At 40.1% G+C, this 12,877-nt stretch overlaps 1 protein-coding gene across 1 annotated transcript in view; it reads right to left on the bottom strand.

Moving 5' to 3' along the window:
• Nucleotides 1-946: 946 nt before the first annotated feature.
• The window catches only part of MAK (male germ cell associated kinase), a 50,969-nt gene continuing 39,038 nt past the window's right edge, over nucleotides 947-12,877 (bottom strand). Inside the window, exons 11-14 of the mRNA XM_023725362.1 lie at nucleotides 10,606-10,737; nucleotides 8,751-8,825; nucleotides 5,562-5,681; nucleotides 947-1,101 (exon numbers count right to left, since the gene is read on the bottom strand). Coding sequence (XP_023581130.1) covers nucleotides 947-1,101; nucleotides 5,562-5,681; nucleotides 8,751-8,825; nucleotides 10,606-10,737 — 482 coding nt within the window. The remainder of the gene's footprint in view (nucleotides 1,102-5,561; nucleotides 5,682-8,750; nucleotides 8,826-10,605; nucleotides 10,738-12,877) is intronic.

Genomic DNA, 12,877 nt, shown 5'->3' with positions numbered 1-12,877 from the left:
TAAGTGAAATCACTGCCATTGCAACTGAACACATCTGCTCTCAGCCAACGTCAAGGTCAGGGCAGTCAGTGACCTGCAGCAGCAAGAGTTTGCTTTGGGGGATCAGCTTGCACACCTTGTCTTTTGTCTGGTAGGAACATGTAAGTATTTTGAAAGTCTGAACAAATGTCTTGCACAGTTTCAAGAACTTTCTTGATGTGAAGATGAGAGAAACTTTCCTTGGTTAATTCTGAGGTAATCAAGCCACTGGATTTTATAGTCATCAGGAGTTAACAGCAGTTGTACTGGTCAAGGCAAACAACAGACTCTTTCTCCACTAAAATCACATGCATAATTTTGGTATTCTCGATGTTAAAGATAAATTTATTTCTAAGAAAGATATCCTGCCCAAGACTGGAATTACCATTGCTTCCATGGTTTCAAAGTAGAAACAAATGATAAATTACAATCTTTGTGCCACTGCCAAAGTGGTAGAGGCTTCGCCAAATAGGAACCAGAACTGATAGCCCACAGAGGTCTACCTAGTTGCTATGAAAAAACAAAACCTCTGAGGCCAATCACTGCAAAACGATGACATATTAAGTAATTTAGACAAGTATACAACAAATGAACAAACACTAACCAGTTTCTGGAGTCATTTTTTAAAAATAGCTTCTTATTATATTTACTATCTATTAATTTGTAGATCAAATACTTGATACTTTGGCAAATAGTTTATTCAATACTTTGTAAAGTCCTACCCATATATCAGCATGTGAGCAATGATGCTAAGAAAATGCATTGCATTGCTAGGAAAGAAAATGGGAGATGATTTTTGCTCCTTAAAGTACCCATTGTAGCGTACTTCTTCCAGAATTCAGTAGAAATAGACATCTGTAGACATTTCCCAGGGTGGGTGACTTGCACGAACTGTGGGGCAATGCTTCAGGCTCCGTGCCAGCGCCTCCTACTGATGGCCTCCGTACTTGGCCAACCAGTCTGTCCTTCCATGCACGGAGTGAACTGGCTGTGCGCGGGTCACAAGGTTTAGATTTTTTGCTGTAGGATTGTAAGTAGGTCCTGAAAACTGCCCCCGACCAGCTTTTGTGTTCCAGGTATATTCTGAAAGAAATCAAAATTAGGAATTAGAATTTTGTTCATTTGATGATCAAATTCAAAATTAAGTACTTAATCCTGTCATTTTATGGTAGACCTTTTGAATTTATTTTTAAAATAGTAACCCTGGTCTTTGAGGTTTTTTATTTCAGTTTTATTATGCTGACGCCAATTAGAATTTTCAATAGGTAAAGAGCCAACATTTCTGAGTTACAGCTGATTGCTGACATTTCTGATCTGAGTCCACTTAAAAACCATTTAGAGATGTAACACCAACAAGGATGACCAAGGAAAAGCTCTTGGTTCAAATTCAATGGGCCACACCCATAGTGTCAGAGAGTTTGTAAAATCACATTGGAGTTAAATCTAAATGATATTCAAAATTCACAGTATTACTACAGAAAATTTATTTTTAATTGTGAATCCTGTAAAGCTCTGGCTTCATGGTGCTACAAAGTGAGCTTCTATGATGAATTTCTTTTTAAAAAATGAAGTCATGGTTTCTTAAAGTCAAGAAACTTAATTTCTTACTAGGAAACTGTGTTTGATAACATGACCCCTTTAAAACACAAAGATGAACATTCCCAGGATCACAAATCTTTAATCACAAGGCCATTTATGCATCCATTTAGCTGACTAAAGCTTTGTTAAAATTTTAAAATTTGCTAAACATTTCTTATCTGAACTATTTATAAGTTAAAATTACTTAAACATCTCAAATGACAAATCAGTAAATCATTTTACAGAGAACCTGAATGCCTTCTATAGTCCCTCCCTCTCCAATTCAAATTGAGAGCTGGATATCATAGGTATTCTATCTCAAGAGGGAGATTTGTTTTTTTTCCATTTGAGATTAAAATATCTTTTCACACTGTGTGGTTTTCCATTCTTGGATTAAACTCTAAATGTCAGTATGGAATGAGTGGGACCATCTTGTACATTTAACACTGGCGCAGTGGTTAAAGCGCCCAGCTGCTAACTGAAAGGTGGGTGGTTCAAACCCACCAGCTGTTTTATGAGAGAAAAATTCAGCAGTCTGCTTCCGTAAAGATTTACAGCCTTGGAAATCCTATGGGGAGTCCTACTGTGTCCTATAGGGTCCTATGAATTGGAATCAACTTGATGGGACTGTGTTTGGTTTTTGGTTTTATACCGTATTTCCTTGCATGGTTTCCCAGTTGTTTTCTTCTTATACTGTTAACACTGGGAGTGGAGGAGGAAATTATGAGATCACGTGGGACCTGATGTGCTGCTAACCTCAGTTCAAAGCCAACAAAGATTAAGGAGGACCCACCGTCACTGTCTAATGTTCTGTGGTTTGGTTGGGCAGGGTGGTTTGACAGATTATTGCATTCCACTCTTACTGGGCTTGAAATCCTCAAAGTTAAAGCCACTAAAAAGCTACACAGTAACGGCAGGGAAGATGTGTCTAGAAGGGCCCGTTGAAATGCACCATGTTTTCCAGCAACAGCCCCTTAGTCATAGCTCACTGGAATGTAAACAAGCATTAGTCTGTTAAATTAGCTAGCTCCCACTTCAGGTCCGGAAATCAAAATGGTACCCTGAGTGTAGGCGAGTGTGTGTAGGGGCTAGAGGTGGAGGGGGCAGGGAGAAAGGCACTGGGCCCCGAGACTCAGACAGGCGAAAGGGAGAGGGACTAAGTAATGGGAGGGGCTGTTGGTGTGGAGACGCCAGGGGCTGGGGACTAACAGAAGCTCTCTCCAGGTAGCCTAGGTTAAGTCCTAAATGCATTTAAAGGAAACCATCCAGGCCAGTATTTTTAAAAACATCTTTGAAGAGGGAATCACTTTGCCAAGGGCTTAGAAGGTGGTAGTGTTGGCATTTAGGATCCCCTCCCAGAAATAATACGGTTTTAGGACTCATGCCCTCTTGGTGAAGAACCTAGAGGCTGGCAAAGGACCTAGATCTCACGGCTGGGCCAGGGAGGTGTTTGTTCCTCAATCCGACCATCCGGCGCCCCACACCACTGCCATGCGCAGCGCAAACCAGCTGGGCAGCCACCCGCCGGACCTTTCTTCTAAAAACTGTATTTGTCCCATCAAGGGCATTTAACCTCTTATAAAAAATGCTTGCCAAAGGAAAGCAGTCTGCCTCTAGTTATGAATTTAATTGGTGCCACTACTATATAACTCTTAGTAAGATATAAAACCTGTGTAAAATGGAGATCACAAGAGCCTTCTGGAATACAGTCCTTGGGAGGATTGAAGGAGTTAATAATGTACGTACAGCACGTAGAACCAGGCCCCGCTGCTTCTAAAGGGCAGCTGTGCGTGAAGTGGTCACGCCTCTAAATTGTTATTTTCAAAGCAGGAGGTGAGGAGGTATTAGGAAGTCTGGGATGAGCGATTGCATAGGGAAGGAGGAACATAATTTAACTTTGTGTCTCAAAAGAAGAGGGTGAGGAAGAAGAACGGAGAGGGAGACTCTGGAGGAGGGGAAAATAGTTGAGTAAATACGGTAATGACCTGGTTTTATTTTCTTGTGGGAAACTGTCGCACAAGTGGGAGGACCAGAAGACCCATCTCTTACACAACAGTGTTCCTAAGGCATTTACCACTTGAGGGTGATTAATATTTACTTCTTTTTTTTACCTTTCCTCCTATCACCACCTGTAGAAAAAGCTGATAAGCAGAGTAAATGAAGAGATGAAAAATCATGAGAAAACATTGCCTTTAAAAAAAAATGAAAACAGGAATATGCATGCTAATCTGACAGAATAATAATTAATACATACAAGCCTTCAACGTTTTAACAAAAATAGTTTTAAAAATACCTACTCTCAATTTCTAAGAGCAGGTACCCAGATAAAATAACTTGAAACATTCTGATTTTCTGCTTTTACATTAAAAATTGCTACTAAGTCACAGTGAGTGGTTCACTGTGAGCCAGGCTTAAAATATTTGAGGCTTTATAAAACCCACTGCTGTATATAAAATGTTTACTTATATGTTTTGTTTCGGCAGAGAGAATAATAAAGCAATTCTTTTCACAGATAAAGTAACCGAGCACTGTTAATTCAAGCGGTTATACTGTGGTAAGAATCCCTGGGTGGTGCAAATGGTTAACATGCTCAGCTGCTAACTGAAAGGTTGGAGGTTTGGGAGTGCATCCAGAGGCACCTTGGAAGAAAGGCCTGGTGATCTACTTCTGAAAGATCAGCCACTGAAAACCCTGTGGAGCACGGCTCTACTCTGACACACATGGGGTTGCCAGGAGTTGCAACTGGTTACTGTGATAAAGAATTAAAAATTACAGAATTCCAGTGCTTTTTATATTTTTACCTCCAATTGGGTGAACTTTAGTGATTGGCAATTCGAAACAGGGGTTTTAATATAAGATCCTGATTAGGATAGGCCGTGAGAATACTTCTGGCGTAAACTTTTTAAAGTATCTTACCAAACTTCTGATTATCTGCCTTAGTGCTGATTTTAGGTGCTTTAATAAGAACATCTACTTTAGATTAAAACGATGTAGACCATGTTCACAGTCAAACACGGCCAGCTCAGGCAGAGAGTCATCACCGTCCATTTCAAGTGCGTCACTGGTGAGGAGCCCGTCTAAACCAGTTACATACATACCACTGGAGGGTGGAGGCCCAAACCCTTTCACCATCTAATATGCAAAGCAAAATCCATGGTGTGAGAGTCCCACCACAGCTTATCTCTGTGCTCTAAATTGGAACTGCAGGGAAAACACGTGTACATTGATAAATAAGCAGAGTGTCAACATTTATTAAGCTTTCACTGTGTGCCAGGTGCTGCTCGGTGGCAATTCTGAAAATGCAACATCTCACATCTTCTCACTGGGTAACAAGTACACTCTTTGGAATTGGACAAACTGAGTTTCTATCACAGCGCCACCATTTACCAGCTGCATGACCTTAAGTAAATTGTGGTGAAGTGCCGTTGAGTTGATTCCAACTCATACTGACCCCATGTGACAGAGCAGAACTGCCCCATAGGGTTTTCTTGGTTGTAGTCTTCATGGGAACAGATCACCAGGTCTTTTCTCTGATGGAGCTGCTGGGTGGGTTTGAACCGCCAACCCTATGGTTAGCAGCCAAGTGCTTAACCACTGTGCCACCAGGGCTTCTTTAAGTAAATTACTTTAACATCAGTGTTCTCCTCTGTAAAAGAGAGATCTGCCTCACCAGATTGTCGTGAGGATTAAATGGGATAATCCCCATGGAGCCCTTTACACAGTGCCCGGCAGAGAGAAAGCACTTAATTACAGGCTTTCTTCTTATAACTATTAGACTCTCAAACCACATCTTTGGGAAAAAAAAAATGGAACATTTTGCCAAAAACAAGTAGAACTGTACTAATGAGGTGAGACTAATTTAAAGTCTCCACTTAGGAAAAGTGACTTTGTAAACTTAAAAAAGAAAAAGAGATAGCTCCTCTCTGGCCAGGTATCTCAAAAACCGTCTCTGAAGGTATTCTTACCTGAAGCTGTTGCACCAAGAGGTGCTAAATGGATCCTTTGGCCAGCTGACCCAACTTCTTTTTTGAGAAAGGAAGGAATATATCCAGACTGATTGTAAGTGGCATAACTTCCAAGATTTTCTAGTGAAGTGTCAAAAAGTTTCAGTAAGAAGGTGGATATTGTACAGCACCTACAACCTCTAAACATGATTTTTCTGAGCATCTACTATATTCCAGGCACTGGACTATGCTTTTTACAGATATTCTTACTCAGTCCATATAACAACCCTCTTATGCATATTATTCATATCATGTGGCTCTTAGATGTCAGGTAACTTGCCTGAGTTCTCAGTAAGTGATCCAGTTAGACTCTGAGCCCAAGGCCAAGTTCACCCTCAACACACCAGATGTTTTTATGACTCCCGTTCTTAACATGAGTGTGTAGTTCGTACTAGGAAGCCGCTTTCCCAGAAGCCCTCTCTGTGCCTTTCTTTGTTTTGTAAAATCATTACAGTAAGTGCACCTGTTCTCATAGGGTTGTTGTAGGGATTGAATGAAATACATATGCAAAGCATGCAGCATAGCATCTGGTATTCAATGAATGTCAGCTGTCATCATCATCGTCATCATTACTATTGAATGATTAATCAGAGAGAAGCTTGGGGGTGGGTTGGAGGGAACTCTAAAGTCAGGATACTGGTCAGGAGGTCACTGCTATGGATGAAACAAGAGAGGAATGAGTTTACAGGGTGGGGGGTGGTAAGGGAAAAGGAGGACTGTAAACCCCTAAGTTTCATGCTGTTATGGGTTGAATTGGGTCTCCTCAAAATACGTGTTGGAATCCCAACCCCTACACCTGTGGATGCAATCTAATTGAATGCAATGTAATCACCATCCATAATGTAATCTACTGTAAAGTAATGAATGAGTCAGTTGAGGTCATACCTAAACCTAGTCACTTCTGAATTATAAAAAGAGCATCACAGACAGAGATGTACACGCAGGTTATTTGATGAATACAGGAACTCTAAGGATTGCCGACGACTAGAAGCTGGAATAGATAAAGAAGGACCTCCCCCTAGAGCCACACTCTGAATTCAGATTTCTAGCTTCTGTGAGAAAACAGATTTCTGTTCTTTAAAGCCACCCACTTGTGGTATTTCTGTTACAGCAGCACTAGCAAACTTAAGACACTTGCTTGGGTGACTGGTGTGTTATCTAAAGAAAGCAACCCAGGAGGGGCGTCAGGTGTGGGCCAAGGCCGGGTGCCTATGGGATATTCAAATGGTGAAGTCTGGGAAGCAGGCTAAGGATCTGTAATTATCAGGGTACGGTGGGCATAGAGCTATGGGCATGGAGGAGCCAGCTCAGAGGGTCCATGGAATGTCCAAAGACCCAGAATAGAGCCCCAAGAACACCGGCAGTAACAGCAAGCAAAGAACAGGACTGTGTGAAGAAGAGAGAATAGACAGGTAGACCGTAGGAATAGCAGAGTGTGAAGATTCAAGTAATACAGTGTGAAGAAAGGAGTGCCAAGCGAGGAGAAAGGTCTGCAGGGAAGTGGATGGGCACTGCCCAGCACAGGTGGCCATCAGGAGAATGTTAGGACCTGGCGGGGGCTGCTTCAGTGGAATGAGGAGCAAACAGCAGGTGACAAGAGGAAGTGAATGAGTATTAATTTCTCTTTCAAGGAGCCTTGCTACGCAGGAAAGGAGACGAGTTGTTTGTTAGCTAGAAGGGAAAGCAGGGCTCTGATCTCCATGGTGGTTTCAAAAAACAGTTCATCTGGCAGCTACTGCTGACATAGTGTTCTCTGCTCACTGCCTGGCCCCTGAGCTCTGCATCCCTGGTGTCTGTCGTGGTGCTGTGCAGAGTGGACGCTCACCAAGTGTTTGCTCTCGAATCAACCAACGCCTAACCCCACTATTTATGAGAACCTAAGGGATGCCGATGCCACGGCAGCTGACAACCAAGGATCTCACACAGGAAGTCCATGTTCTCTGCCTCCACCATCTGTAACACTGCTGAAGTTTGCATCAGCCCAGCGGCCAAATTCGTCCTTTCTTTTCACCTTGGATACTCATTCTACATCACAAATCGGTCCTTTACTTCAAAAAACTTTTTGAAAGGAAGTTCAAGGCAGTAATCACATTCCATAGCAGTGTCAGAACATCTCTCTCGTGCCCATCCTCATCATCAGAGCAAACACTTCCTGTGTGCTTACTGTGTGAGAAAACCCTAAGTATGGTGATACAGTAATGTTAGTTACCATTGACTCGATTCTGACTAGGTAGGTAAATATTATTTCTCCATTTCATGATGGGAAGACTGACTTAGGAAGCTTAAATGACTTGTGTCAAAATTACAAGGCTAGTGAGTGATAGAGTGATGTCAGACTACAAGCCACGCATTGAGCAGTTCTTCGATGCTTCTTCCTATTGGAGAAAGAAGGCACGAAGACAAAAAGCGAATGGAAAATTACGTCTTCTTAAATTATTTTGGCTTGTCTTACTATCTGAAGTGCCTTGTGAGATGCAAATTTTTAGGTCGGAGCCAGTGGTTAGCACTGTTTAAACCAGTAACACTGTGCCCCTAGGATTCATCATTTTTTCTTTTAAATGATTGACATTTAAGGAATGATTTTCAGAACTCTTTTAAAAATATTCCAGGAATAAACAAACAAACACTATCATAGAGTTGATTCTGACTCATAGCGACACTATAGGACAGAGTAGAACTGCCCCATAGGGTTTCCAAGGCTGTAATCTTTATGGAAGGAGACTGCCACATCTTTCTCCCACAGGGTAGCTGGTGGGTTCGAACCACCAACCTTTGGGTTAGCAGCTGAGTGCTTAACCACTGCGCCACCAGGGCTCCCCTCTTCCAGGAATACTGATTATAAAATTAGAAATAATTATTTTAATTTTTTTTTTCCAGTGGACTTATTTGCTTAGATTCCCTACATTGCCATAATTAATTTAAGAAGACAAGCATAGAGCTTTTTGGGGAGAGAATCAGTCCTAGAATCCCCACTACTACTGAAGAGGTTCCTGAAGACATGGAATGTGTGTGTTCTTCCCAGTCCTGATCTGCTTTCTAAACCAGGTGACCTTGGCCATCATGGTGGCCTTTTACGATGGGCTTAGGGGAAAATGCAGAAAAGAAAATCGGACAAGAGATTCAGCTAACAAATTAACGCCCAGAAATTACCTTGTGGGTCCTCTAACTTGTCGGGAAAATTCTCATTGCATGATAGTTTTTCAATTGGTTTAATTATGCTTTCTTCTAAAGAGAAGGTAGATGGAAGGAAAGAGGGAATAATCAGGAGATTGTTTTAGGAAAAGCAAAGAAAAAATGGATTAGATGATTCATGGAGAGATACAGAAAGACCCCTTAAAATGAGAAATGTTCCCATGTGTCTGTCATAGCTTTAATTTGATGCCAACTGTATATGTCCCCTGATACTCAAAGCTGTAGTGCTATCATTTAAAATTATTTGTATAATCAGTTGGTTCAGAGTGAAAATTATTTTAAAACAGCAGAGTAAAAATGAGGACGTTTCAGTGCTGTAGCGCAGGACATCTCAGCACTATTAAGTGGATACGGCTGTCTTTAAAGGGTCTGGCAAACCTGTGAAGAGCCCAGAGTGGGTCGATGTCACATTAGAATACCTCCGTAGACTACTCACTTGCTACAAGTGATCTTTGAACTTCTCTGACACAATATCACCTACTTTAAAAAAAAAAGAATTCTGTTCCTCTTAGCACATTTTTAAGTTTATTTCTAAAGTTCTTCATCCTAAGTTTAGCAGTTGCAAAGGAGGTAAATTCTGGCATATTGTAATTATTGGCATCTAAAAATAAAACGATGACATCTTTCCTTTCAATATAACCAGTAGAATCCAAATACCATGGTGATTTTATGCTCATTGGTATTGATTTTAAATACATGAACAAGTTCCTTTTTAACAGTCAGAAATTTTACATTAATCCTTTTTTTCCTTACGATTGAATTTTCATTCATATTCCCCCAAACTTAATCAAAATATATTTTTAGGCTTGAAAGTTTATAAATTGATCCCCCCAAATGTGTACAAATTAAAATTATTTTTAAAAAATTTCCTGTAACCGTAAGTATATTACAACACTGTTTTCTGGATATAGCTGTAATTATAATAATTCTTTGTATACAATTAATCAAACAAGGTAAATATTATAAATCATGCTTATTAAATGTAAAAAATTAGTTATTTTTCTGAAAAATCTCTTATGAGAAGGATGGGACTATTTTTCAAGTGATTCTTGTATCCAGAAATGATTATTACTTATTGCTAGAAGTTCAGCTTATTGCTAGGGTTCAGCATCAATTCTACTTTTCCTTCCTTCCTCCCATTTTAAAATTTTTTCATCTTTACAGATGGAAGCACTGAGAAACTTTGTCAGCATAGATAAATAGTTGGGAACGAAAGGTTTTGATACAGCATTGCCACTAAATTCTTTGAAGCCCTCTTAAGTTAAAGGCTAAAAATCAGAGAGATGACTTACCATAAAAAAATGCTTCTTAATTATCTGTCAGCTAACAGCTCAACTAGGTCCCCTTTCAATTTTTTGAAAGCTAAGAACTGGAAACCACCTGACTTAAAAAAGGATTGGTTACCCAGTCATCAGTTACTTTCTCTACATTGACATCAATATATCAAACTGTCTTTTGATTGGCACCTCAGGTATTTTCACCCCAGGGGGAGCTGGAAGTGCACCTTAGTCTGCAGTGCGAAGTAGTCTTGTCTTTTGGTCTTTTGCCTTTGTCAAGTGGGAGGAGGACAGCATGAATACAGACACCTTTCTCAGGCAGGTCGGGTTTAGGAAAGAATCCATATAAAAGTTGAGGATCTGGCAAATGATTCCCTTAAAACTGTCTGTGCTCAAGTACTAGTTGGAAAATCTTTATGTGTACCCCAGGGGTACATGTATTCCAGTTGGAAGAAGGCAGCTGCGTTATATTTAAGAGTTATAATCTGTAGGAGAAGAAAATGTAAATTTATATTTGAAATGTATTCTTGCTTTACCTGCATTACTCCTTTTGAAAGCAAATTCTGCCCCAGTGGGTGCCAATGACTTAGGAAATAACCGATTATTCCAAGTGTATGAGTTCACGTCTTTTCTACTGGCTATCAGGGACACATTCTTAGGATTTACACCTTAGGAGAACAAAACAATCATTTCAGAGGTGAGCGTGTGATCACGTAACTTGAAGGAGAAATATATAATACAATCAGAGACTAGAAATCAGCTGGGAAAGAGAATGGAAATAAATCTAGGTTAACATTTGGCAAATACTTGCTTTTTGATGGACCCTAACATGATGTACTTTATAAACGTAAGATAGTTTCTATATTCTAAGAAATAATAAACATTTGACATTCTTGTTAAACGTCTTGTGAAAACTGAGGTGGCACAATTTTTCTTCAAAAAGATGGTATTTCCATGTCATTCACTATGTGCTAAACCCCGGAGGAGCACTCACTGAAGTGGGGGAGACAGACGGGGGGCCAAGAACTCAGGAGAGTCTAAGAGGTACCTCAGCGGACGTACAAAGACCCATCTGTAAGGCTGATTCGTGTCTCAGACGTCATAAAGTCTAAAAGAGAAGGGGTTGGAAATGTACTTGGAAAAGGGCACGGTTTAAATTCTTCATAATTTTTTGAAATCTGTGGTATGTCGAGTCAGCCTGGGATTTAGGTACTAATAGTCAAAGAGGGTTGTTTTAATCTTTTTTTTTTTTTTTTTTAGATTTGAGGACTACTTGTTCTGTTTCTTTTTCACTTAACCAATTACATTTGAGTAAACTTGTGAGATGGGAGAGCCATCATACGACCTAAGGCTTGGCTCATACATGGAGTGTTTTCTTTAGCTGGTACAGAAATTACCACCAAGGACCCTGTTAATTGAGGACATTAGCAACTGTTTCCAGGCAGTATGAGCTTTTGCTTCTCACAAAGTGAATTCGTTAGGAAGGTTTCATATTTATGAGATATATAATAAATCCCTTGTTTTGAAACCATAAGTACTCAGCCTCAAATGTTACCTATTATCGGTTCCCTAAGAAACACTCCATCTGGTAAATCATTACCCTTCCTTATAGGTTATAATTCCTTAGTTTGGCTTATAATAGGCAACTACCTCACAATAAAAAAGATGCACTCTGTGGCAGTTACTTATATTAAAAACATCTTTACCCAAAAAGAAAGTGCACACTAGGGGAAAAAATTAGTAATCTCTTTAAGTGAACATTGTTTTCATAAATATAGCTCAACAAAGAATAGGTCTCTGAATATTTAAATTATTTTTTAAATTCAGTTATCCTTGGCAATATTCCTAAGTAGTTGGTTTTTGAAAGTAAATATATGTAACTATTGAAGATAATTGGTTTACTTCTAGGTCTTCTTTAAGATGAAGGGAGACTCTGATTTTATTGGCAATAGATACATCCTAGACTTTTAGAATCATTTATTAGTTTACAAGCTTTTACTGAGAACCAAATATACATACCGAGCACTGTGTTAGGGAGAAGCAGAAATCAATATATCATCATCCCTCACCTCAAAGGAGGTTAAAAAGTCAGTTAGCAAATATTCACTGAGCACCTACGATATGCCAGGCAGTGTGTGTGCCACAGTAAGAAATTTAAAATGCAGTAGGAGAGACAAGTATAGAAATGACAGTGTGTTTCTCCAGTGCCACACACACTGCCTGACAGAGGACACTGCATAAACTGGGTGGAAGAAAGGATGGTTAGTGATAGATGGGACTAGAGAAGTCTCCACAGACCAGGGTTTCAAAAAGGGCTAAGGTGTGAGCTGCTTTTCCGGGTGTGAGTGCTGTTCAAGTGACCAGTGGTTCATGCTACAGAGTCCTTGTCTGGGACAGGGAGTGAGACCAGAGGGCACCAATGCGAGAGGGTTAGTGTTTTCATTGCATACTCTATTTGTTTAAACTACCTTGCAATAATTAAGTACCTAAGGCTTACAGGGTGAGCTGAGAGATGACTGCAGTCCCATTGTAAGTAACAAAACAGAATCTCAAAGTCTTGCTCCAAGAACACAGCCGGTCAGTAGCAGGTCAATAATTATGACTCTTGCATCTCTTTCCCTGAAGGCCAGTGTCATAGATCTGCCAATCCTTGTAGTACAATGTCATGCTGCCCTGCAATTATATGGTACATTGCTACAGCTCCCATAATCCTAAGGGTTGACGCTTAATAAGACCTTTTATACTTGGCTTTATGGTAAAAAAAAGAGAGGGCCCCCAAGGATATTATTCAGGGCTTCAAACTGGTTC

Source organism: Trichechus manatus, unplaced genomic scaffold, assembly GCF_000243295.1.
Source record: "Trichechus manatus latirostris isolate Lorelei unplaced genomic scaffold, TriManLat1.0 scaffold00301, whole genome shotgun sequence".
Lineage (NCBI taxonomy): Eukaryota > Metazoa > Chordata > Mammalia > Sirenia > Trichechidae > Trichechus > Trichechus manatus.
The sequence above is the reverse complement of the archived record's forward strand: the minus strand, read 5'-3'. Positions and strand labels throughout refer to the sequence as shown.